At 46.9% G+C, this 25041-nt stretch overlaps 1 protein-coding gene across 1 annotated transcript; it reads left to right on the forward strand.

The window, feature by feature from the left end:
* Positions 1 to 4757: 4757 nt before the first annotated feature.
* Positions 4758 to 15914, forward strand: LOC111158884 (toll like receptor adaptor molecule 2). Its single transcript, XM_022521182.1, has 2 exons — positions 4758 to 4803; positions 12632 to 15914. The coding sequence occupies exon 2, from the start codon at positions 12688 to 12690 to the stop codon at positions 13417 to 13419; it is 732 nt and encodes a 243-aa protein (XP_022376890.1). The 5' UTR covers positions 4758 to 4803; positions 12632 to 12687; the 3' UTR covers positions 13420 to 15914.
* The last annotated feature ends 9127 nt before the right edge of the window (positions 15915 to 25041 follow it).

Raw genomic sequence — 25041 nt, forward strand, 5'->3', positions numbered from 1 at the left:
CCCACTGTTTGCATTATCATTGTAGAAAAAGAAGATATATAGAGAGATGCATATAGATATATGTATATTCACACATCTACCACACACAGATAACCAATGATATCTTTTTGGTGTACTTTTTTCCCATCTGTTTTCTCTACAGCATGTTTCACAAAGCTGATATCATACTATAGATGAGATCAGACTGTATAGGCTACTTTTGTTCACTTATAGAAACCTTTTCTCAGGTCCTTAAAATTATTTCCAGCAAACTTTTTTTTAAAAGATTTTATTTATTTAGAGAGAGCGTGCACAAGCAAGGGGAGGGGCTGTGGGAGAGGGAGCCCTGACTTTTTTCTAATTATGCTTGTCTTTCACCAGTATGTGGACATTTCGATTGTTTACCTCCAGTAGAACTTCAACTAGCCTCTGATACTGTGTCCACATTCTCTAATAATAAGAAAATACAGTCCTCTGCCTCAGACGTCAGAATTGCAATGACACGTTCCCAGAGATCCTGTGAGAGGACAAAGCTGAGCTAACCTGAGGAACTGAAAAAAGAGACCATGTGTAGGGAACTGGGGGAACATGGGGAGAGAGACATGAGAGGAGGCTGGAGGAAGGAGCCTGATCAAGCAGTGTCTTGCCGTTTGCCTTCTTAAGAAATTCTGTGGGAGATAACTAGGCTTTCAGGTGCTGGTCACTTTGTAGTGCATATAGATATTGAATTATAATTCTGTACATCTGACACTTGCATAATTTTAAAAAATTGTTTTTAGGGACGCCTGGGTGGCTCAGTTGGTTAAGCAGCTGCCTTCGGCTCAGGTCATGATCCCAGCGTCCTGGGATCGAGTCCCACATCGGGCTCCTTGCTCGTCAGGGAGCCTGCTTCTCCCTCTGCCTCTGCCTGCCATTCTGTCTGCCTGTGCTTGCTCTCTCTCCCTCTCTCTCTCTGACAAATAAATAAATAAAATCTTAAAAAAAAAAATTGTTTTTAAGTCTAAGAGCAGTAGGAAGCCCTTGCAGAATTGTAAAGGGGAGTAATGTCATTGACGGGTGTTCTTCGTGAAGATCATTGTGGCAGCCAGGCGGGCAAAGGAGCAGGCTGGCTGGAAGAGCGTGTACCAGACCAAGAGGGAAGCAGGATCGTGGAAATGTGTTGATCCAGAGCCAAAGCGGGGTGCAGAAGGACCGTGGGAAGACTTGAGATGTATTTTGGAGGTGGAATAGATGGATGGGACTTTGGGAACAGCTCAGAGGTGAATGCATGGGAGAGCATCCAAATTCCATAGGAGTGGAAGCGGAAGTATCTTGAATGTACCTTATTTATATTCACATCATTTTTTTTTTTAATGCAACATCATGGCTCATTTAAAACAAGGTACGTTTGGATGGGCTAGCTAGTTCCTCTTCTGCTTGAGTTAGTAATTTATGTGATAGTGAAGATGATGGTAAAGCGGTCTGTGTTTAGCTCTCCCTCGAGACCTAGAAGGCTGCGTTAATCTTATATCTGGAATGCTGTCTCCTTTCGGAGGGTGTTCTTGAATGCTGGCTGTGCCCTAGACCCTGGAGTTACAGCGGAGAACAGGACAGATCTGGGTGTTGTTGTGGTAGGGTTTACATTCTAGGGGGAAAAAATGAGAAACTAAGCAGATACACGTACACGTCATTAACTGTAGTTGTGATCAGCGCATGACGCCACAGTACTAGGGGGCTAGGCTCCTATAACACCTTTCTCTTACAAGCCTGGTACCCAAAATGAAAAATGCAGGCACCGGTTCCCTTTGACCATGAATAAATATCAATGGGGAATACATGACAGTTAACCCTTTTACTGATGTCGGCTTTTGCCATCCTTACGGATTCTGCGCAACCCCCAAAAGAAGAAAATGAATACATGACGGCCAGTCGTCAATAATGTTATTACAGTATAAGATCGAGTGGCTTCTGATTCTACTTATCGTATTCCTGAAGTTATTGAATACCCGAGTGGGACTTAAAAAGATTTCCAGTGTAAAGAAGTCAAAGAAGAGTCCACGTGTTCCTCCTCTGGCTGGCATAGGTCTTTTCTTTGGCATCCTGGCAGCCTCATGGAGCTCAGCTGTCCCATGCTTTATGTAGTTCTGGGAATTGCTGTAGTTCAGCAAACTTTCTGGAAAGAGCCAAAGAGTAAATATCGTGGGCTCTTATGGGCCATATGGTTTCCCCTGGAACTACTTGGCTCTGCCTTTCTAGTGTGAAATTAGCCATAGACAGCACATGAGTGAATGTGCATTGTTTTCTTCCAATAAAACTTTATTTACAAAAACAGCCATAGAAGGACACATGGTGGCTCAGTCGGTTAAGCATCTGCCTTTACTTCAGGTCATGATGCCAGGAATCTGGGATCCAGTCCCACATCGGGCTCTCTGCTCAGCAGAGAGTCTGGTTCTCCCTCTGCCTGCTGCTCCCCCTGCTCGTGTGCTCGCTCGCTTGCTCTCTGACAAATAAATAAGATCTTAAAAAAAAAAAAAGCCATAGACAATACATCAGTGAATGTGCATGGCTTTCTCCCAATAAAACTTGATTTGCAAAAACAGGTGGCGGGCCGTGTTTGGCTGCTGACCTCTGCCGTCATGCCTTGTCGTGAATTTGGATGCTCTGTCCATCACGGCTGGGTTGTGTAGAACAGGATCTACTGCAGGTAGTTGAAGCAGAAGGGTATGCATTTGAGGATATTATGGGACTTAGAATATCATGGGGGGAGTTGAAGAACTAGACTCCAGGTTGGGTTTCTAGGAAGACCTCAGAGCAGCACTTAGCAGTCTCGGTCTAGCAGAGCTGGGCTCCTGCCACGGGCGCTCCTGCCACGGGCGCTCCTGCCAGATCACCAAGCTGCCGGCTTGGGAGCCTTAACCAGCAGCGCCGCTGCCTTGGGCTCTGCCTCTCTCTGCCCGTGGTTAACTCAGACATGTAAGTGCCTCTGATTGGCAGAACTGATGTTATACCTGGGATCTTCCTTTTGGGGGAAGCCTGGGAAATTCAGCTTTTAGCGCTGGTGGCACAGGAGGTACCGGAGATCTGCAGCCAGGAAGTCAGAGTCCGTTTTGGATGAGCCAGTCTGCAGGCTCTGCTGCCGAACACCCCACTGGCGGCTTCACCTCCAGACTCTCCCCCATCTTCGCATACTCGTGCTTCCAGAAAGCACCAGCAGCAGCAGGATGCTGTCTCGCAGTATAACTCAGCTACCCCTCCTAGAAACAAGGGGCACTCGCTTTCTCCCTGGAAGTCCCATAGGTCATAACATCATCACAGGTGTTATCCCGGGACCCAAAACACTCAGGAGTGGGGTGGCCCGAGGGAGAGTAGGAGAGACCGAGCTGCCCAGTGACCAGGGCACACCCATATCTGTCATCCTCTCTCTACGAGCAAATCCTCTCCATTTCTGAGCATTCCCAGTTACTCTTCTCCTAATGACGTCTCCTGACCCTGCATTGCCTTGTAGCTGCTGGCCTTTCTCCCTGTCTTAGCAAGGCTTTTCCCCTTCCCCATGCCCCACCCACTGTAGACTCCCGAGCCCAACACGGCTCCTTCTGTGAGTTTGCCGTTCCCCTGTTATTGCTCCCGGGGGCCTCCAGGTCCTAAGTACTGTGGGTGCTGACCCCTGTCGGAAGCCTTCTCTTCCTTTGGCTCCCAGTCCCACCGTAGGTCTGATTTCCCTGCCACACTATTGCCACTCCTCCCCCTCCCACCTGGCTCCTCCTGGTCCAGACGCCCCTTTGGCATCAGCTCTATCTTCAGCTCTCTGCTCTTCTCCTTCTGCATATTCCCAGGTGCTCAGGATTTCACCTCCGGAGCCCCGGACCTACAAGTGTGAACACCTCCTGGACAGCTCCCCCTCTAGGTCATAGGGCAAGCTCCCTGTGTCCCAGACTAGAGGAATGGGTCACGCACCCCCACCCTGCTCCCATCAGTGGATGGCAGCACCACTCACCAGGCTACACAGGGCACTGGCTTGGGAGGCATATCGGCTTCTTGAACTATGAGCCCCCAATGCCTCCCTGCGAACCTTTGTGTGTCCCCCTCCCTTCCTCAGTGCAGGGCTCTGCGTCCTCCCCTGGGTTCCTGCCACAGCCTCTCAGCAGGAGGCTCTCCCAGAGCAGAGCTCCATACAGCGCAGCCTGGTTTCCTGCCCTGCGTGATGTGAGGCCATCCTGGACAAGTCAGACCATGTCTCTCTTGCTCACCACCTGCCAGGGACTCTCTGTCTGCCAGTGTGATCACATTCAAAGTCTTTGGGTGCCTGGATGGCTCAGTCGGTTAAGTGTCTGTCTTCCGCTCAGGTCATGATCCCAGTGTCCTAGGATCGAGCCCCACATGAGGCTCTGCACTAGCCGGGAGCCTGCTCCATCTTCCCCTGCCCCTCTGCTCTGCTCATGTTCTCTCTCTCAAATAAATAAAATCTTAAAAAAAAAAACAAAACAAACCCACAAGAGTCCTCAACAGAATATGTCAGGCCCCTCACTCACTAATCCTGTTTAGCTCCATCCTTACATCTCACTGGTACCTTCCCTCTTCCCAACCCCACATACCTGAGCCTTAGAAGCACCCAGCAGGGACCAATCCCAAGAGCACTTCACTCTGTGGCGCCCCAGTGGTTTTGCAGTTGCTGCCCCTCCCGCCCCGAAAGCGTCCACCTCCCTCGGCCTTACGCAAGTTTCCTCTGCTGCAGGGATCCCTCCTGAGCGCTTCTGCAGTGCCCCCTGTCCTGGATGGAGCACCAGCGCGGTGACTGTCGCCTTAGCCTGGCTTCACATCCCTGAAACCCAGAGGTCTTGATGCAGAGTAGGTTTCCCACCACACTTCCTGCTAACGACTTCCTAATTGAACAAGGAACCACTGATGTTACGTGCTTTCGCCACCAGATGGTGCTGTTCAAATGGGAAAGAAGGCGGCTCTCGCTGGCTGGAGGGTTCAAGCTCTGGCTGCCTTCGTCTGAAATAACCTTGTGTCAGAGGCAGTGAGTTCCGCAGTAAGCTTTTTCTGGGGTAGATACGCGAACAGACAGAATTGTATGAGTGCATGCATTTTATCGTCAGATGATAATGGTTCCTTCTTTCTCTCACTGCTGTTGGGAGCCTCTCTTCCCACGTGGTCACAGTGTTTCAAAAATGCACACGTGAACTCCTCACCCTGGGGCAGCACACTCTTGAGGAGGGTTCTCAGTTCCGAGTATGCTTTCTACTGAGTGTGTATCACTTCTGCGCGCGGTGAATTCGAAACATTGTCAGTGAAACCATCATAAATTGCGGACCAGCTGTATTGCTCTGAAGGTTGTCACCACCCGCAGTCCGGGGGGTAATCGGCTTGACTCCCAGGACACCCCTCTACCTGGTAAGCCCATCTAAAAAATACCTTCACCGCGGCATCCGGACTGCTGTTTGAACTACAGCCGGGCCCCAGCGCAGAAAATTAACCCTCACCAAAGGCCAGGTGAGAGAAGTCAGCTGAGCATGAAAGGAAAGTTCGCCGTGCTGTTTGCGTTTAGCCAGGGATAGGGTCGAGAGATCTGATGGCAGTAGGTGCCCTCGAGGAACCCTTGGGCGGTTTCTGAGGAAGAGAGGCTGTCCTGGGAGGGGCGTCCCTGGCTGATGCCCGGAGCTCTCCTCCTGCCTGGAAGTCCTCTGCTGGGGTTCCTACCCGCCCTGGGGCCCAGAAAGGATGATAGCCTTGGGGACACAGCCATTTCCCCTTAACTGGTTCCATCCTGTACTGTTCATGTTTCAAAATGATGCGGAGCCTGGGTGGCTCAGTGGGTTAAAGCCTTTGCCTTCGGCTCAGGTCATGATCTCAGGGTCCTGGGATGGAGCTCCGCATTGGGCTCTCTGCTCAGCGGGGAGCCTGCTTCCCTTCCCCTCTCTCTGCCTGCCTCTCTGCCTACTTGTGGTTTCTATCTGTCAAATAAATAAATAAAATCTTTTAAAAAAAGAAAGAAATTGTGCGGTTAAAGGGCTATATAGCTTCATCATGCTAATTAAAAAAAGAAAAAACCAAAACGAGGTAGAGGTTTGGGACAGTCCTTAGGAAGTGGTTTGGCTTCCTATTTTACTGAGACTGTTGAAGCAGTCAGAAGGGAACGAACGTGGGTGTCCCCCGCCGTACCCATCTGTACCTGTACCTGTATCTGTTTCTTCCGCCCTCTCTCATTTTCACTGGGGAAAATGGTCACTTTTCTCCCCAACAAAGGCAGACCCCTCTGTTGGCCCACCGGATCCCCCCGCTTCCCTATACAAGCCATCCCTCCAGCAGTCCTTGTCTTTCCAGCATCGCTGAACTGCCCCTCTCCACTAGCTCTTTCTCTATAGCAAACAGCCATCTTTAAAAAAAAAAAAAAAAAAAATTTATTTAGGGACGCCTAGGTGGCTTAGTCATTAAGCGTCTGCCTTCGGCCTGGGTTCCTGGGATTGAGCATCAGGCTCCCTTCTCAGCGGGAAGCCTGCTTCTCCCTCTCCCACTCCTCCTGCTTGTGGTCCCTGTTTGTCAAATAAACAAAATCTTTAAAAAAAAAAAAAAAGGATGCCATGTAGACAAGGAGGAAACACTATGCAGAAGAGGGGTGATCAAGCTCCCTTCTGACAGGTCTGAAGGAATGCTCTCAGTCCCTGTAGATCGATTTGCATTTTCTGGATCTGGATATAAATGGAATCAAAATCTTTTTTTTTTTTTTTTTTTTTTTCCGGTCTGGCCTCCTTCATACACCATAATGAGTTTGGGACTTACCCACGTCAGGGCGTTTATCGTTTATCTCTCCTTCGTGTTGCCAAGCAAGGCCTTCCACGGTCTGGACATCACACAGTTTGTTTCTCCCTTCCCCTCTTGGTGGACGTTTCACATGTCCTCCTCATTTCTGTAAACTGGTAATTGTGTCTAAAGACTTGGTCAGAGTCAGGCTAAACATTTTTGGCAAGACTGCGTCATACGTTTTGCTGGCTGGCGAATGGCATCAGAAAAGGCACACACTGTCTGGTTGTGATCAGTGAGGCTGAGCATTTGATGGAGGGCGGCGAATCTGTTCTATCTTGGAATTTTGTGTTACGTTCATCGGATTTTCTATTTCAGATGCATTGGTTTTTTTTTATTTGACAGAGATCACAAGTAGGCAGAGAGGCAGGCAGAGAGAGAGGGGGAAGCAGGCTCCCCGGTGAGCAGAGAGCCCAATGCGGGGCTCCATCCCAGGACCCTGAGATCATGAGCTGAGCTGAAGGCAGAGGCTTAACCCACTGAGCCACCCAGGTGCCCCGAAGCATTGGTTTTTACTCTGCTTTTTTTTTCCCTCCCAATCTCCATAGCTTTTTTTTTTTTTTTTAAATGACTTTACTGTCATTTTATATTCTCTGATTTTTTCCAAGCCTTTCCACCATATTCTGCTGTTATGGCTTTATCATGTTTATTCCGTTCGTTGCCTTCTCTGTTCTTTCCTAAGGGTGTTGGACCCTCGATTCATCTATAGTCTCTCTCTTCATGTGATTCTGTTCTCCCCGCTTTTATTTCTGTTTCTTTGGTTACAGTCTCTTTAGGGTGTCTGAGGACTTCATCCCTTAGAGTGATTGTCTGTGATAATACAAGAAGGGTGCACCAAAGGGAAACTGTGTGACTTCCTTCATCAAAAATGTCCTGCAGGGATGCCTGGCTGACTTGGTCGAACGAGCGTGCAACCCTTGATCTCAGGGTCATGAGTTCAAACCCCATGTTGGGTGTGGAGATTACTTAAAAATAAAAATCTTAGAAAAAAGGAAGGAAAGAAGGGAAAGAGGGAGGGGAAGAAAAGAAAGAATGTCTTGCTCTGAGAAGAATGTTAGCTGAACTGAAAAGCACTTACCTGGTTGATTTATATCCTGGCACAGTCTCCTGCTTTTTGTCCCGGGCTGGCTCCAGACCATCCAGAGACTGGCCGTTGTCCCCAGACAGCACTTGGAGCCATCCCGTCCTAGAGCCTACACACTGTTGGTGTAAATTTTTCCTTATCTCCCTTGTTATGTCTCTAATAACCATAACGGCTGCCAACATGTATGAGAACGGTTCTCGGCCATTTTGATCTTCATAAAAACCTTCAAGGCACCGGAATTGTCACCGCTTTATACGTGGTGAAACTAAGGCACAAAAATGCCACGTAACTTGGACTAAGTCACACAGTAGTTTTAGAGCAGGGCACTGGGATTTACATTCAGGCAGTCAGATTCCAGAGCACATAGTCCTTTTTTTTTTTTTTGAAGGTTATTGAGAGAGAGAGCAGGTGCATACATGAGCCCAAGGAGAGAAAGAGAATCTTCTTCTTCTTCTTCTTCTTTTTTTTTATATTTAACAGAGAGAAAAGGCGAGAGCGGGAACACAAGCGGGGGAGTGGGAGAGGGGAGAGCAGGTTCCCCACTGAGCAGGGAGCCAGATGCAGGACTTGATCCCAGGAACCTGGGACCATGACCTGAGCTGATGCTTAACCAACTGAGCCACCCAGGCACCCAGAGAGAGAGGATCTCTGCTGAGTGCAGAGCCCAAGGTGGGGCTCCATCCTACCACCTTGAGATCATGACTTGAGCTGAAACCAAGAGCTGGCTGCTTAACCAATTGAGCCCCCCTGGCGCCCTCCATAGTCTTCGTGAAAATAGAGTATTTTTGGCGTTTGCAAGCTATTCTTAATATTCGTTTTCATTTCCTGTAGTCTGTGTGGCTACCTGCCAAGAATGCACAGTTGTCAGTCTTCTTTTCACCTTACTCCTATTTAATGTGGGGGATCCTATTGGGACCCTCTTGGGCTAGATATGAGGTGGGTACATTCTGGACTCTGCTTCCTTCCTTATCTAAGACCTGCTGATCTTCCCTTGAGAACTTCAGCTCAAGAGCTCCACTCTCTTGGGTTGAGTTTTTCCATGGGATCGTTGCCCTGAGAGGATGTCATTGGCTCAGTGGGGCTGTTGTCTGTAGCGGTGATCAGTAGCTTCGGTCTTAGATCTTTTCTGGGACGAGGGGTAGAGGTAAGGATGTCATTCTATCAAGTTAAAAGCGCGCACACACACACACAAGTTTCAGTCTTTCAGAGAGTAATTTGGCCTAATATCTCATTATTGCAAATGCACTTGTCCTTTGATGTGGAAATCCCATCTGGGGAAATTATTCTGCAGATGAAGCTGCACATCAATGGAATGACTTTTATACAAAACTGTTCTCTGCAGCGTTGTTCGTCCTAGTAGCTTACTGGGAACAGCTCACATATCTGAGAACAGGGGACAATTATGGTACAACCACGTGCTGCAAGATTGTGTTGTAAAAAAAAAGTCATTGCTGCCATGGAAAGCTCTGAGGTTCTAGTCTTTTTTTTTTTTAAAGGTTTTATTTATTTATTTGACAGAGAGAGATCACAAGTAGGCAAAGAGGCAGGTGGGGGTGGGGCAGGCTCCCCACTGAGCAGAGAGCCGGATGCAGGGCTTGATCCCAAGACCCTGAGACCGTGACCTGAGCCAAAGGTAGAGGCTTAACCCACTGAGCCACCCAGGTCCTCCTGAGGTTCTAGTCTTAAAGGGAAAAGCAGTGTATCTCTGTCTCCTGTTTTGCAGTGTGTGTGTGTTTTTTATACATATATATCAGTGATATTTTTTATGAAAAGAAAAGAAAAATACATATATTCATAAAGAAACAGTGGAAGGATGTTGAAGGAACTAATTGAAGTGGTCGCCGGTAGGAGGCTGTGAAGATAACAGGTGGGATGGGGAAAGGAGATTTTTCCCTGTGAACATTTTCAAAGTCATTAGGTATTTTAGCCACTACCTTTTCTTAAAAAGTAAATGAAAATACATATATATACACAGATGTCTTCATTCCGTGACTAGTGATTTTGTGTGCCGCTCCTCAGCAGCCACCTTCATACTCCTTCCATTTCACAGAAATGTTTTCACCCACATTTGCCTGTCCCTGATGGGGAGGGGACCTTCCAGAGGCTTCCCAGGCTCCTTCCATCAGCCCTCCATGCCTGCCTTGCACTGTGGGAAAGCCCTCTGGTAGAGAGAGTCAGTGGCTTGGTGGGAGCACAATCCTGTTCTCTCCCATCCTTCCAGCGTTGAGCACCACAGTCCAGGATGGGGACCATTTGCCCATCTAGGAACCACCATGGTGCCAGCAGAGGCTGCCCTCCACCTCACAGCTTTCCACATGTCTTCCCCTAGGCCGGCTCCTTGCTCTTCCCCTCCACATGGAAGGTGGTAGTGAAGTTTTCCAGATGTTGTCACGCACTCTCTTCTCTCTGGGCTGGGTAGGAGGGCTCAGGAGGGGCCTGGAACAGCACTGTCAAAGATTTCTGGAGGCTTTTGCTTTGTTTTTGATCAGTGTTTAAGAAAAATGAGACCTAGGGGCGCCTGGGTGTCTCAGTGGGTTAAAGCCTCTGCCTTCGGCTCAGGTCATGATCCCAGGGTCGTGGGATCGAGCCCCGCATCGGGCTCTCTGCTCCTCAGGGAGCCTGCTTGCCCTCTCTCTCTGCCTGCCTCTCTGCCTACTTGGGATCTCTGTCTGTTGAATAAATAAGTAAAATCTTTAAGGAAAAAAAGAAAGAAAAATGAGACCTAAAGTTGCAGTTCTTTCCTTTTGTTATTTATTTTTGTTCACGTCAAGAGATTTCGTTGAGCCTGGCTTGACACATCATTTTACCCCAGTAGTTTGGGACACTTTTTATGAAGAGCTGTTGTCTTACTTCGAGTGTACTGACCTGTAGTGGCTAGCGAGGAAGGTCATGGTGTTAAGTTGGTTTAACAAACTAATCTCAGTGCATAAGTGAAGATCATTTAAATTCACACCGTAAATGCTTCTGAACGCTTTAACAATTCTTTTGAAATTGTGACGTAGTTAACACACAGTGTTGTGTTAGTTAGTACAATATAGCGATTCAACGATTCTTTACATCGCTCAACGATTTTTTACTTTTTTAATACAGGAGAAGCTTCTCTCTGCGGCTTTGCAGAGTGACACCTTTCTTTCGTGACACAACGGAGTCAGCAGTGAATCCTAACCAGTGAAGAGTCTCCAAATTCAGTCAGTTTTGCCATTGGGGATGTATGTATTAGCATTTTAGAATTATGCCTTCAGGTATCTCTCAGAAGCTGTCACAACAGCTTCTGCACCAGCTTTGGCTGTGGAGTAGAACCTCAAGTACAGACATAATACATTCATCGGGGTAGCCAGCAGTCACTTCACTGTTCAGAGCAGCAGCAAACCCTTTCTCTCCCTAGGTACGTTAGAAGGAAATGTTCTGTTTTTCCTCATCTTTTCTCCCCGTAACAGTTCTTCACCATTTTTGCTGAGCGGTTTTCTTTAACCTTGAATTATTTTGGTACTCGTAAGCTTGTGTTATCGATGCCGTTATGATCCCAAGCCTAATTAAATTCTTGACTTGAACTCTAGTCTTTGTTCAGGAACAATAAATTTAAAAGCTCTGGAATAAAGCCCCCTCCCCTTTTTTTGGAAATAGGAAACCCGTATTTATCTATTCTGAATTTTCTATCTTTGGATAAAAGAATCCTTTTTGAAACTGCCTGTTTGGGGGTTCTGTTAATAACGTTGCCAACATTATCTGAAGATTTGTTTAAACTGGGTTCACGTGAAGCACTTTTCTCTCGCAGCTGATCTAATTCTTCCACTCTGACTTCCAAATTTTTAAAAGTAATAGAAGGAGGGGCATCTGGGTGACTCAGTCAGTTAAGCATCAGAATCTTGATTCCAGTTCAGGTCATAATTGGGGGTTTGTGAGATCGAGCCCTGGTCAGTGTGGAGCCTGCCTGGTAGTCTCTCCCTCTTCCTCACGTGTGCGCTCTCTCTCTTTCTCTGTTACAAAAATAAATAAATAAACGAAATAAAATAATGGAATGAGGATAGACATTAATGATTCTCTGTTGATTTCACTGGAGGAGATCCCTAGCCTTTGTTTCCAGAGTCACTCCCGAACCCAGAAGTGAATTTTTCCCGAGGTAAATACTCAGTCTTTTGAACCATTCCCAGGATTAGCTAGAAAAGGTTTTGCTTCACCAGCCCCGACACCAGTGCCTGACCCCAGCCAGGGAGAAGAGCTCCAAGGCCGTGAACCCCGCACGTCATTTCGTTTGACGTTTCAGATCTTCTCTTTGTGCTGACTTAGTCACGATGCCAGCTGGTCATCTTATTTGTGTCCTGTTTTGTAATTGTGTTTGATATGAAAATGAGTTGTCTATTTACTATTTGAGTGTTCTGTTGCTCTCAACTTTTCTGTTTCTAGTTTACACAATAACTCGATAATGAAGAAGTTGGATTTAAACTCCATATGGACAGACTGGCATGGGACCGACTCGTCTCCCTCAAATACCAAGGCAGTTGACTTTGTTCTGGAGGTTTCTAATTCCATGTCAGACTTCCAAATGTCTCCTGTTAGCGTTACACTGACTCCCTGTTCCACTCCCCCTTGACCATCCGCAGTCATCCTCGTGAAACTCATGGAGGGTGATCTTACCCCAAGATCCGATCTGCATTTTTTTCTTAGGACCTCTATGTTACAGTCTCTTGGAGGCTTTTAGGTTGAGTGAAAAAAAATTTTTTTTTCCGTTTGTAACGTTTGGATGACATTTACAACATTCGTCTGCTGTGTTATTTCTTCTCCTTGTAGAATGAAAAGAAATGTTAAGAAAGAAGTGAAGCTGTCCTCCTCTCCCTTGGATATTGATGATGGGTGTCGGGAAGTCTAAAATAGACCCCTGCCCTCTCTCTCTCTCCTTGGGGAAAAGCCCCGGGGTGGAAAAGAGTCAGGGACTCCAGGAGTCAGCTTCCAAGAAACCGGACGACCACCCCATGCACGATCTGGCTGAGCCAAGCCCCACGACCCCGGCCCCGGTGCCTGCTGGGGAACATGAGGGGGCTGAGGGCCAGGGAGACATGTTGGAGGGGGAAGAGGAGGAGGAGGAGGTGGAGGAGGAGGTGTTCCTCAAGTTCGTGATCCTGCACGCGGAGGACGACACAGATGAAGCCCTCAGGGTCCAGAACCTGCTGCAGAATGACTTCGGCATCAAGCCCGGAATCATCTTTGCCGAGATGCCCTCCGGCCGGCAGCATCTACAGAACTTGGACGACGCCGTGAATGGGTCCGCGTGGACCATCCTGCTGCTGACCGAGAACTTCCTAAGAGACACCTGGTGCAAGTTCCAGTTCTACACGTCGCTCATGAACTCAGTGAACAGGCAGCACAAGTACAACTCGGTCATCCCCATGCGGCCTCTCCACAACCCCCTGCCCCGCGAGAGGACCCCCTTCGCTCTGCGGACCATCAACGCCCTGGAAGAGGACAGCCGTGGCTTCCCCACCCAAGTTGAGAGAATCTTTCAGGAGTCCGTGTATCAGATCCAGCAGTCTCTGTGGAAGGACACCCGAAGTAGCCTCCGCAGGCAGGTCCTTGCCTGAGACAGAGCCTCCAGCACGCGGCTGGCTCTCGTCTGGGAAAGCCGACCCCTCATCTCTACATGAGAAAGCACATTTCTGGCAAGAGGTTGGCAGAATTTTACAGAAACACAGGAGCTCAAGCACGAGACGTTTCTGCAGGACATTGTATAGACTTTGGAGGTGCTCTTTGATGCCTTGGATAAACTTGAGACTGTCCAAGCTTCGAGAACATTCCTCTCACGGTTTTCCTGGTCCACGCATATCACAAAGGATAGCCTTAGTTCATAGCCCTGGTATCTGTCCTTGAACATAGACTTCTGTGGGAGACGTTGTACAGATACAATGATGCTTTCATTTTGTTCGCAAAGGATGTGCAGGAGAGAAGGTCCCCGGGAGATCTGACCACCCTTCCTGAGGAGGCCCCAGACAGAAATGTCGCAGCCAGGGTGACTGGTATCATCGCCCAGAAATACAGAGAGCCCGATGAGAACATTCAGAACGTTGAGTAGTGATACTTGCGAAACAAAAAGCTGATGCGAGAACGGTGGGGTGTTTTACAAGAATCCAGCCAACTGTGTTCTTTCTGCTGGACTTGGGGGATTTGGAGACAGTGCCTAGCCCTGACTAGCCACCCATTTGCTGGCGTTGTTGTTAGGGACGCCGGGGAGCCATGTTGTGAGGTCCCCTGGAGCCTCAAGCTCTTGTGATGTTATCCGTAACTAGGGCTTTATGTGTGGGGCTTCTGAACAGTTCTGTGTCCCTGACTGAGTTCTCCTTCGTCTCTCTTAGGACAGCCTTGAGAAATTCCTCTCACTCCCAGTGCCCTACCAGGAAGTGTTCCTCAGCTCGGTGATCAGAGTAGCCTGACCGTGTGCATGTATGCTGTTGGTTATTCCTAGACTCAGGATGGAAGCAGGAGACGCATTCTGTGGCCTCCTCTTCTGTGTCCCACACTCCCAGCACACCACACAGGCCCACAAAGCCCTGTTGCTTCCCCTCCTGCTCTCCTGCGCCACCTGTGGCTGAAGGAGAGCCATCAGGTATGGATGGGAGATGGGATGGGGCGGGAGTCACACCAGGTAACTAGGAAAGCGCCCACTGGGGGACCAGGAGACCTGGTTCCAGTCTAGTCTCTGCCTCCAAGGCTGAATGTGACCTTCCCCTCCTTTATCTGTGAAATGAAAGGCTTGAATTGATGGAGCTCTAAAGGGCCTTTGTCCTCTCTCAGAATGTGAACAAGTAGGAACCAGAAAAGGGAACAAGCAAATAATAATAATAATAATAATTTTGTAGTGTGATGTGTAATAAGTTTCAGGAGGCGTGAGATCAGCTCCCAATGAAAGGAAACGCTAATGTGTTTACAGCATAATTGATTTCTGATGCTATCTGTTACACTTTAATAGTACCAAGAGAATTACAATACTTGCCTCCTCAGATTCTTTTAAAATACATTTTTTTGTAGGGACAGTTGAGCGAAGACGGTCTGCCTAATATTTCTTTCTCCTTATCCTCACTTCTGCGTGTCTCCTCCTGGCGCTGGGGTCTGCTCACATCTTTCTCCATCCACCTCTCCATAGCCATCACCAAATGTTCCATGAGGAACTTTTCCCGTAATCCTGCAAGTAAGTTAAACCTCCTCCTTCACTAGTACTCCTTGAAGAAGAGATCGATTTCGTCGTGCAGGGACATTTTCTTAAAGTCCCTTTCTGTCATAGTCGCTTACTACTTACTTTTCTTTCTCAGTTTTAATGGTGTTCTTTTCCCCCCCCCTGTGGTCTGTCTCCAATTTCATACAGTAAAACAGCATTAACCCACCCTTTCTGCTTATTACCAAAGTGGGAGCTATGGGCGCTGGGTGGTTTTTTTAATATATGTGCTGCTGAAATGGGCCCTCGATGGTGTTTTTTAAATAAATGTTTTTATTCATTGCCCTTGACTACCCTTGATTATTTCCAACTCCAGGGAAGATCGTGGGAAAGTATTTTGAAAAAATGGCATTCGTCTGTACTCGTCCCTAGAGTACCAGGCACAGCGCCTCCTTCAATCTGGAGTGAAATATATTTTTTGTGATGAAGAAAAACGTGAAGTCCTGAATAACGATGCATGTTGAAATTAACTGCCTTAGAAAGAATTACCAAATAACTAAACCGAGGATGACAAGAAGGCAAGGTGTGGCCTTAGTTGTGTGTTTGTGTGTGTGTACACATCCGTGTAGATGAGATTCATACACACACACGCACACACAAGGAAGTTCTCTAACATTCTGCCACACATTGAAGGGTGTCCATGGGGAGGACCCTCTGGGCCTCACTGCCCACCCTGGAACCTCACAGAAGAACCTGAGTTGTGCCTAACAGGTCAGTTGGGATTCTTCCAGCTGTAGGAGACAGAAAACCCAATGCCACATGACCTACACCATTAAGGTAAGGGTCTCTAACTTAACAAGAGGTCCCCTAAGGTATGGTGTCTCCGAGGTGTCCTTAAAAACCCAGGTTCTTGGGTGCCTGGGTGGCTAGGTTGGTTAAGCATCCAACTCTTGATTTCGGCTCAGGTCACAATCTCAGGGTCCTGGGACTGAGTCCTGCACCAGGCTCCCTGCTCAGCCCAGGAGCCTGCTTCTCCCTCTGCCTGCTGCTCCCTGCTTGTGCACACCATCTCTCACTCTCTGTCAGGTAAATAAATAAAATCTTCAGAAAAATTAAAAACCCTAAGTTTATAAACAACCGAATAGTATTCTACCTTAAAAAGAAATAAAATTCTGATACATGCTCCAACGTTAGATGAACTTGAAAACATGTGAAGTGGGGAAAAAGAAAAAACAGGCACAAACACGAAACACAAATACTATTTATATGATTCTGCCCTATGAGGTGCTCAGGGCAGGCAAATTCATAGCGATAGGAAGAACAGAGGTGACTGGGGGTTGGAGGGAAGGAAGAATAGGGAGTCATGCCTAATGGGTACAGAGCTTTTATTTGGGGTGATGAAAAGGTTCTGGAAATGAGTTGTACGACGTTTGGAATGTACTTACTGCCACTGAACTATATGCTTAAAATGGTGACTTTTATGTGTATTTTACCACAGTAATAAATAAAAATAACCCAGGTTCTTCTTATCCTCTGGTCCTGCCGTTGTCAGTGACCCGGCTGAGCCTCCTCAGAATTGAACCCTGGCTGTTCTGGCGTTAGGCCCCATTGATAAAGCTGGGGGAGCCTCAGTCTCATGAGAGGAAACGACCGGTTCACCCAAGCAAGGACCCATGTGTCCTCACTGCATTATTGAAAATTACATGGGGTGATGATAAAAAGCCATCTGACTTCTAGCTGGTTTTACTATTTTTTAAAAAATTTATTGATTGGTTTTACAGAAGGAGAGAGTGAGAGGGTAGGGGGGAGGGACAGAGGCACAGGGAGAGAGAGAATCTCAGGTGGGCTCCATGCCCAGCGCGGAGCAACCCGAAGATCACAGCCTGAGCCGAAACGAAGAGTCAGATGCTTAATGGACTACACCACCCTGGCATCCTGGTGTTTTAATTAATTTAATTAATTAATTTTTTAAGAGTTTTTTTATTTTTTAACACTTATTTCTGTACCTGCACCCGGTGGACCCCTCACCCACCCCCTGAAACACCACTGCTGTGGACTCAGACCCCCACCCTTGCCCTCGATAGATTGTGATCTTAAGCGAGACCCCTCACCTTCCTGGGTCTCCGTGTCCTCATCCAAAAACAGAGCTAAGAATCCCTGGCTGGTGGGATTATTTTGAGGATTGAATGAAATAAAGCACATGGGGTGCAGGGGAGGGACCTCCCGCTCAGCCATGCTACTGCAGTAAGATGGGGGGGGCAGGGAGAGGGCAAATAGGATTGCCTGCAACCCTACTTCTGGAACCCTGGGAACTCTTAGGGAGCAGATTGTAAAGAAAGAAAACCAGCCTTGTCTCCACAACATGCACTACAGATCCCATCCCAAACCCTGAGGAGCCCCAGAAGGCAGGAGTGTGTGAGCTATCGATGGTGGTCGAGCCTGTGGACAGGCTGGTGCCTGGCAGGAGGCCAGAGTGGGGGGGCCCCATGACCGTAGCAGGTGGGAGGAGTAGGGCCATCTGCTCCAAGAGCAGCAAAGCGGGGTCTGGGAATGCCAGCCCGGAAGCCAGTTCAGGGCAAGGACCCAGGGCACACCTCCTACCCTGTGTTCTGTTGCTTCTAACACTCAGAAGAGGTGGATACGTTTCCTATACACTTTATTATTATTAGTATTATTATGTTAGTCACCATACAGTCTGTCATCAATGTTTAATGCAGTGTTCCATGAGTCATTGTTTGCATAGAACACCCAGTGCTCCATGCAATCTGTGCCCTCCCTAATGCCCATCACTGGGCTAACCCTTTCCCCCACAACCCTCCCCTCTGAAACCCTCAGTCTGTTTCCCGGAGTCCACAGTCTCTCACAGTTCATCTCCCCTTCTGATTCCCCCCTCCTTCATTTTTTCCTTCCTTCCTTTTGTCCTCCATGCTGTTCCTTATGTCCCACAGATAAGTGAAACCATATGATAATTGTGTTTTCTCTGCTTGACTCCACTGAGCATAATCCCCTCCAGTTCCATCCATGTTGATGCAAACAATGGGATCTGACTCAGCCATCAGAAAGGATGAATACCCACCATTTCCTATACATTTGAATTTGAGGTGGGTCACCCACTCACCTCCAGCTCCCTTCTGGGACTCAGGAACTCCAGTTTTGCCTCCTTTGGGAGTACTGGCTGGGTGAAGCTTAGACTCTTCTCCCTCGGGGTGGGTGGATAGGGTGGTGAGCAAATGACACAGTCCTCTGCTTTGCTCCTTCCTGCCCTGCCCAGGGATTTCTACCCTGAGCTCAAGGCTGCTGGCTGGCCTCAGTGCCTTGCCGTTCGGGTCAGAGCTGTTCCCCTCTTGAGTCCTTCATTTGTACAGAGCTTTGGGGTGTGGGGGGGCACCTTCCTGACCTCTCCCAAGGGCCCCCGGCCTCTGTGCATTGGCAAGGGATCCATCCAACTAGTTAACAGGACTTAGGACCACTTCCGAGAGGACTGAAGCTGGCTGCTGACGGTGGGCACTGTGACAAAGTCTGAAAACGCCGAGTCACTTAATCCCCCAATAGTAAAGACTAAATTCTCATGCGATTGGTGATTTTGCCACACCACCTCCCTCCGCACAGGACACTGCAGTGATTTTCACAGACTCATCACAGACAAGTCTGACCTGGGACCCGGAGCTGCCGAGGACATACGGTGGTTCAGCATAAACGGCCACTGTGGGGACATTGGCTCGGTGCAGGTCCAGAAACCCCAAGTCGCAATTCACAGTGGAGTCCAGCTCCTTCCGACTTCAGGTAAAGTCTGTGGGGCCACTACTGGGGTGGGGCTGGCCCAGGTAGGGCGTGGGAGAAGCCACGGCCACAGCGGCCCCCCGGCAGCGGGTCCCTGTATCCCTGCGTCTCCTCCTGCATGTAGCCTGGCCTGCCACCTGCTGCTGGGCTGTCCAGAACGTCCCAGTTACGTGACTCTCCTGCTGTACTTGCAGGAAGGTCCAAAGGGCAAGCAGGAAATTTCAGAAAGCTGCCACACCCTTGACAGAGTGAAACCAGAGCCTCTGAAAATGGACTTCCTTAAGCCAGGGACAGACAGGAATGAACTAGCAGAAGAGAATGGACGTTGTCCTTGAACCCGAGGTTTCTTGAGAGTTGCCTCCGAGTGGAGAGATGCTTTCGATTTTTGAACTTTCCACAGCTGCCTAAGAACAATATTCTTTTTTTTTTTTAATATTTATTTATTTGACAAACAGAGATTACAAGTAGGCAGAGAGGCAGAGAGAGAAGAGAAAGCAGGCTCCCGGCTGAGCAGAAGCCTGATGTGAGTGAGGCTCCATCCCAGGACCCTGGAATCATGACCTGAGCCGAAGGCAAGAGGCTTTAACACACTGAGCCACTGAGGCACCCCAAGAACAATATTCTTAAATGTGTAGTCTAAGTCCTAATTGGCGATCCACATTAATACATGAAGTTAAAGAGTTGGAGTAAAGGGTACTTACTTGAACGTGCCATTAATGAGTAACTCAGAGCCCTAAAAATTACTTGATCCAAAGCCCAACAAGTGAAGCTGTGGGGAGAAATAAGAGAGATGCTCCCTTTGCCAGTGAACTGGCTTTCACAACTGTTTACTCCAACATCCATACTCCGTTCACACCTCCTTCCCTTTCTGGCATGAGCAAGAATTGTTGGGGGGGGCGGGTGGGGGGTGGTGAATAACGCCTTCATTTGGAGTCTCCTCTCCTTGTCTTCAAATAGAGTTAGCTCTGAGTCACTTTACTCGAGGTGAATAAATAGGAATGCTTTTTTTAGCAAGTAACAGGAACCTGCATTTAACGAGGTGGTTTCTTCTTTTTTTTTTCCTTTTGCATAATCTAATTAGGAAAGTTCTTGCCAGCTACCTCCTCAGACAGCAGGTTTAAAACAAGGAAATCTCCACCAACTAGCTCCTCCCAGGGGATTTTGTGGCCATGTTGGCCAGGATGGGTAAGCATCTTTACAGATTTCTTCACTCTATTATAAATGAAAACATGAATGCGAAATTATCTTGTGATGTTGGTTGCACAAATTGTGCAAATATACGAAGGCTGCTGAATTGTACACTTTACATGGGTAGATTTTATGGTGTATGAGATACAGCTCAGTAAAGAATGAAGAGCAAACAAACCCACCCACGCACCCACCACCTCCCCACAAACTGCAACAATACAATGCTGTAGTGGTTTGGAACATAGCTTGGCAGTAGTGAGTGAGGTTGAAAATGGGGTGATCTCGTGAACCAGGCGATTTTTCTCCTGGAGCTGTAGAGTTGTACCCTAGAGAAAGTCTCCCACAAGTATTGAAAGAAACACGTATAAGAAGGATGCCTGTTGCAATGTTCTTTTACTAATGAAAGACTGGAAGCAATCAAAGTCTCCCAACGGTGGAAGCATTCAGAGATCTATCATGGTGGGTACCTACAACTGATGACTTTAGAGCATTTAAAATAGCAAAGCTGTATATACCAACTTGGGTTAAGTCCCCAAAACACAGTGCTGCGGAGGGTGCAGCAAACTATAAAATAATATAGACCATCTGATAACTGTGTATATAAAGTCTTAAAACACACAAGGTGGCACTCTTTCTTAACGGATACGTACACAGGTGCCGGTATGTTATTTTCTGTGTTTTCCTGTGTGTTGGAAATAGCTAATAATCGTTTTGTTTTTCAGTTAGCAAACACCTGCAGTCGTGTTCAATGCTATAGGAACTTCCTTAAGCAACAATGATTTGAGGAATGAAAAACAGAGAGAGAAAGACTTGACAGTTTAGAAAAAGATCTGCTAATAATAGGTTTCATTTTTTATCACCTATGGTCTCAGGCACTGAACTGACATTATGTGCAATATTCTGTAGTTTCTAAATGCCTGCTCTGATCGTGTGCAATGTGAGTCCCAGGAAATTTAGGCTGGACTAAGTCCTAAGTCCCAGACTCACAGGCTGGAAGACGATGGAGTCCTTAGACTGTCCCATGGTCTGGCTCCAAAGCCTGGTGGTGGTTAGGCTCCGGAATGCTGTTTCTCAGCAGCTCTGCCTGCTTTTTCACCGTGGGAGACTCTTAGGAGAGAGGTCAGTGCTGCAAAGAAAAAAGGAAAAAACCATAGCAATTTCTAAGTTAAAACCTGGTGTCTGTGTGCGGTGAGGTTGCCCTATTTTTAGTCGTCTTTGCCTACTGTGAATAACTCACGCCTGGGAGTCAGGAAAATATGTGTCCTGACTCCACGGAGCCGTCTCTCCTAATGTTTCTCAGTCTTCTGTCTTCACGAGGCTGAACTTTTGTCCTCAGTTCTGCTTAGGACCCCTGTTTCATGTCGCTTTGCCTCGTTTGTTTTCTTTGCGCGCGCTAGAGGTCACCGATGGTAAATGGAACACTGATTTAGAGGAAAGAAGAAGGAGGAGAGGACCAGGATAAGTGGGCCTCATGCTTATTTCAGGGAACGTCTAACTGTGGGTTGTTTCTTTGTCCCTTTAGGAAGACAGAGTGGTTCTGCCGTGTCACAAAACATCAACTCGGGGAGCAAACACAGACGTTCACGTACACTCTGATCTGTGAGTTTCAAGAGGGTCTCGTTGTAACGCCAATTATTTTTCATGAGCAAATGGTACTACAGATAAAATTCCTACGACCTAGAATGCCGTGTATTTTGATAACAGGTCAGCCCGTGAGGCCACATCATCTAAGTTCATGTTTTAGAGCTGCTGTGGAAAGTAAATGAGTCAACCCGGGGAAAACGCCGGACACAGGGTGAGGCATTCCAGGAAGTCACTTTCGTCCCGATCCGGCCCATGACTTCTGGCCGACTGCTAAGTGATTAGCTAAGCAGTTAGCTCCAGATCTTGGTTGTTGCCCTATTTCCCCCCGCCCCTTCCACACCATATGGGTTCACTTTTCTCTGAAAACTTTGCCAAAAAACCAAGGAACAATCCATCTGCCACTTAAACAAGAACAGATTTATTGCTTTTAACTTTAAAAAAAAAAAAAAAAGATGTCAAGTGCAAAAAAAAGATGCCTTCCCCTCATTGGGGGCCTCATGCCGGCTGCCATGTCTGGTGGCTGATGCTGTCCCAATATCCATTCATTGGATCAAAGCCAAGGGAGAGAACCTAGGGGCTGTGCCCTAAAGTGGGAGGTGACAAGGAGGATCGGTAGTCGCTGGCCCCAGGGACTCTAATACCTACTTTGTTTCACTGGATTTTATATTTGCTGAAGGCCTGGAAGGCTCCCAGCCCTTCATCCATGGGTCAGGCGAACTGTGTTATAGTAGGGTCTGCAGTGCTAGTGACCAGGAGAAGAATGTGGGAGTAACCCTGCACCTGCCCCAGCTGCCAGGGATATTCAAGCATTGCTCATAAGATGGTCAACGGATAAGTCAGACTGCCCGACAGTCGGGGACTTAGGGGAACATCATTTTCCTTTTGCCAAGATCATTCTTCAGGCTGCCTTGTTAGGACCCAAGCTATTTTCTGTGGTCACAGAGACCTACTTTACTTAAAAAGTTTAGTTTCGTTCCATTTAATTTTATAAACAGATAATACGTTCAGATGTTTCAAAATTCAAAGAGTAGAGTGAAGCAATCTCATTTCCATTCTTTTTTTTTGTTTAAGATTTTATTTATTTATTTGACAGAGATCACAAGTAGGCAGAGAGGCAGGAAGAGAGAGAGGAGGAAGCAGGCTCCCTGCTGAGCAGAGAGCCCGATTCAGGGCTCTATTCCAGGACCCTGAGATCATGACCTGAGCCGAAGGCAGAGGCTTTAACCCACTGAGCCACCCAGGTGCCCCTCATTTCTATTCTTGAAGCCAACTAATATTAACCAACTCCAGCCCCGTGGGAGTTCTCCCAAAGGTATGCTATGCATACACCATTAACACGTGTACATCGCCGCATATATTACACATGTACCTATCCATAGCTGTCAATCAGTCCATCTCAGAAGCTATCCCTTTATCGATACAGGAAGAGCTTCCGCGTTTCATTCTTTTTGTCGACCATCTAATATTTCATTGTTTCAATGGATCAGAGTTTATTTAAGCCAGTTCCTATTTATGAGCTTTTAGATTGTTTCCAGTCTCTTGCTCTTCTCATGCTCCTATGGCAACTTTATACCTGTGAAATTTTGCACATGTACGAATGGTTATATCAGTAAGATAAAAGCGTAGTAGTAGGCTTGCTGAGTTAATGAGCATGTGTGTGTGAAATTTTAATAGACGCTGCCAAAGTTCTCTTCATGGAAGCTACATCAACTTACATTCCCACCAACGTTATATGAGAAGGTCTGTTTCCCCAGGTCCTTCTGAGAGGGTCAGGAAACTTTGTGATCTTTGCCCATCTAATCGGTTTAAAAAAAAATAGATCTCAAAAGTACTATCTTATCCTGAAGTGTTAATTGTGTTTGTTTGTTTTTTTTTAAAGATTTTTATTTATTCATTTGACAGACAGAGATCACAAGTTGGCGGAGAGGCAGGCAGAGAGAGAGGAGGAAGCAGGCTCCCTGCTGAGCAGAGAGCCCGATGTGGGACTCAATCCCAGGACCTTGGGATCATGACCTGAGCCAAAGGCAGAGGCTTTAACCCACTGAGCCACCCAGGTGCCCCTTAATTGTGTTTTTTAAGAAAGAAAACATGGGTAAGAGTCTGGGTGTTCCATTTTTTGTGAACTGTGTACACTCTTTGCCCACATTTCTCTTGGATTATTGGTCTTTCATATGGCTTTGTATAAGCTCTTTATGTGTTGGGTAAGTTAGCCCTTGTCTGTGATTGAAGTTGAAAATATTTTTCTCAGTGTAGTTTTGACTTTGCTTTGGGTAGTTTTTTTCCCCATGTAAACATTTTTTATTTGTAAGTAATAGAATTCATCAATTTTTTCCTTTATTTATTCCTTTATTTTTTTTCCTGAGTTTTCTTTCCCTAGGGTTTGTTTGTTTGTTTTCATTTTTAGGAAGCTCTCTCCCATGTGAAGATATTAAAATTAAAATTATCTTCCTTTGGCATCTGGCTGGCTCAGCCAGAAAAGCATGTGATTCTTGATTTCGGGGTTGTAAGTTCGAGCCCCATGTTGGGTGCAGAGATGACCTAAAAATAAAATCTTTAAGAAATAAATAAATAAAATAACATTATCATCTGGTTTCGTCTAGCCTCTTTATGGGTTTATCATCCACATTGAAGTCTTTAATCCTTGTGGAATTTATTTTGGTGTCAGGCGTGAAGTTGGTATAATAACTTTTATTCTAGTTGCTCTAAACATCCTTTTGTGATCCTCTGTCTCTCCCCAATAGTTTTATTTATTTTGATTTTTCATTTATATTTTTAAGATTTTTTTTTTTAGATTTTTTTTTTTTTTAATTTGATAGATCACAAGTAGGCAGAGAGGCAGGCAGAGAGAGACAGGAGGAGGAGGCAGGCTCCCCGCTGAGCAGAGAGCCCGATGCAGGACTCGATCCCGGGACCCCGAGATCACGACCTGAGCCGAAGGCAGAGGCTTTAACCACTGAGCCACCCAGGCGCCCAAGATTTTTATTTTTAAGTCACCTCTACACCCAACTTGGGGCATGAACCTACAGCCCTGAAGTCAAGAGTCACGAACTCCACCAACTGAGCCAGCCAAGTGCCCCCACCCTCTCGGATAGTTTTAAATGCCATCCCTTCACCTTGTAAGTGTTCATGGATGTATTTTGGGCCTCTTCCTAGACTCCATAGTGTTTTCCGTTAATCTGTCCATTTATTCACACCTACTCGTCTCACTGTTTCAATCATTGTCAGTTTATAATATACTTTAGTATCCGAGAAATGCTCATTTTCAGAATTTTCTTCTCCTCTACTTGCATGTTTACTCTTAAAACATTAGTTTTAATAGATTAATGTTAAAATATGCTTATAATCCTGCAAAAGTCCTTTTGTTACTTTTATGAGGACCACATTATATTTATAGCTTAGTTTAAGGATATTTGATATCTTGAAGATGGGTGTCTTCCCCTTAAAGAACATTTTATGCCAAAGAGTAACATGATGGGTGCCTGGGTGGGTCAGTCATGGAGCAGCT

The sequence above is a fragment of the Enhydra lutris genome, unplaced genomic scaffold (genome assembly GCF_002288905.1).
Source record: "Enhydra lutris kenyoni isolate GAN:26980312 unplaced genomic scaffold, ASM228890v2 scaffoldscaffold64, whole genome shotgun sequence".
Classification (NCBI taxonomy): Eukaryota; Metazoa; Chordata; class Mammalia; order Carnivora; family Mustelidae; genus Enhydra; species Enhydra lutris.

Coding starts and splice junctions, on each gene's coding strand:
- LOC111158884 (XM_022521182.1), top strand. CDS start 12,688: ATGATGGGTGTCGGGAAGTCTAAAATAGACCCCTGCCCTCTCTCTCTC.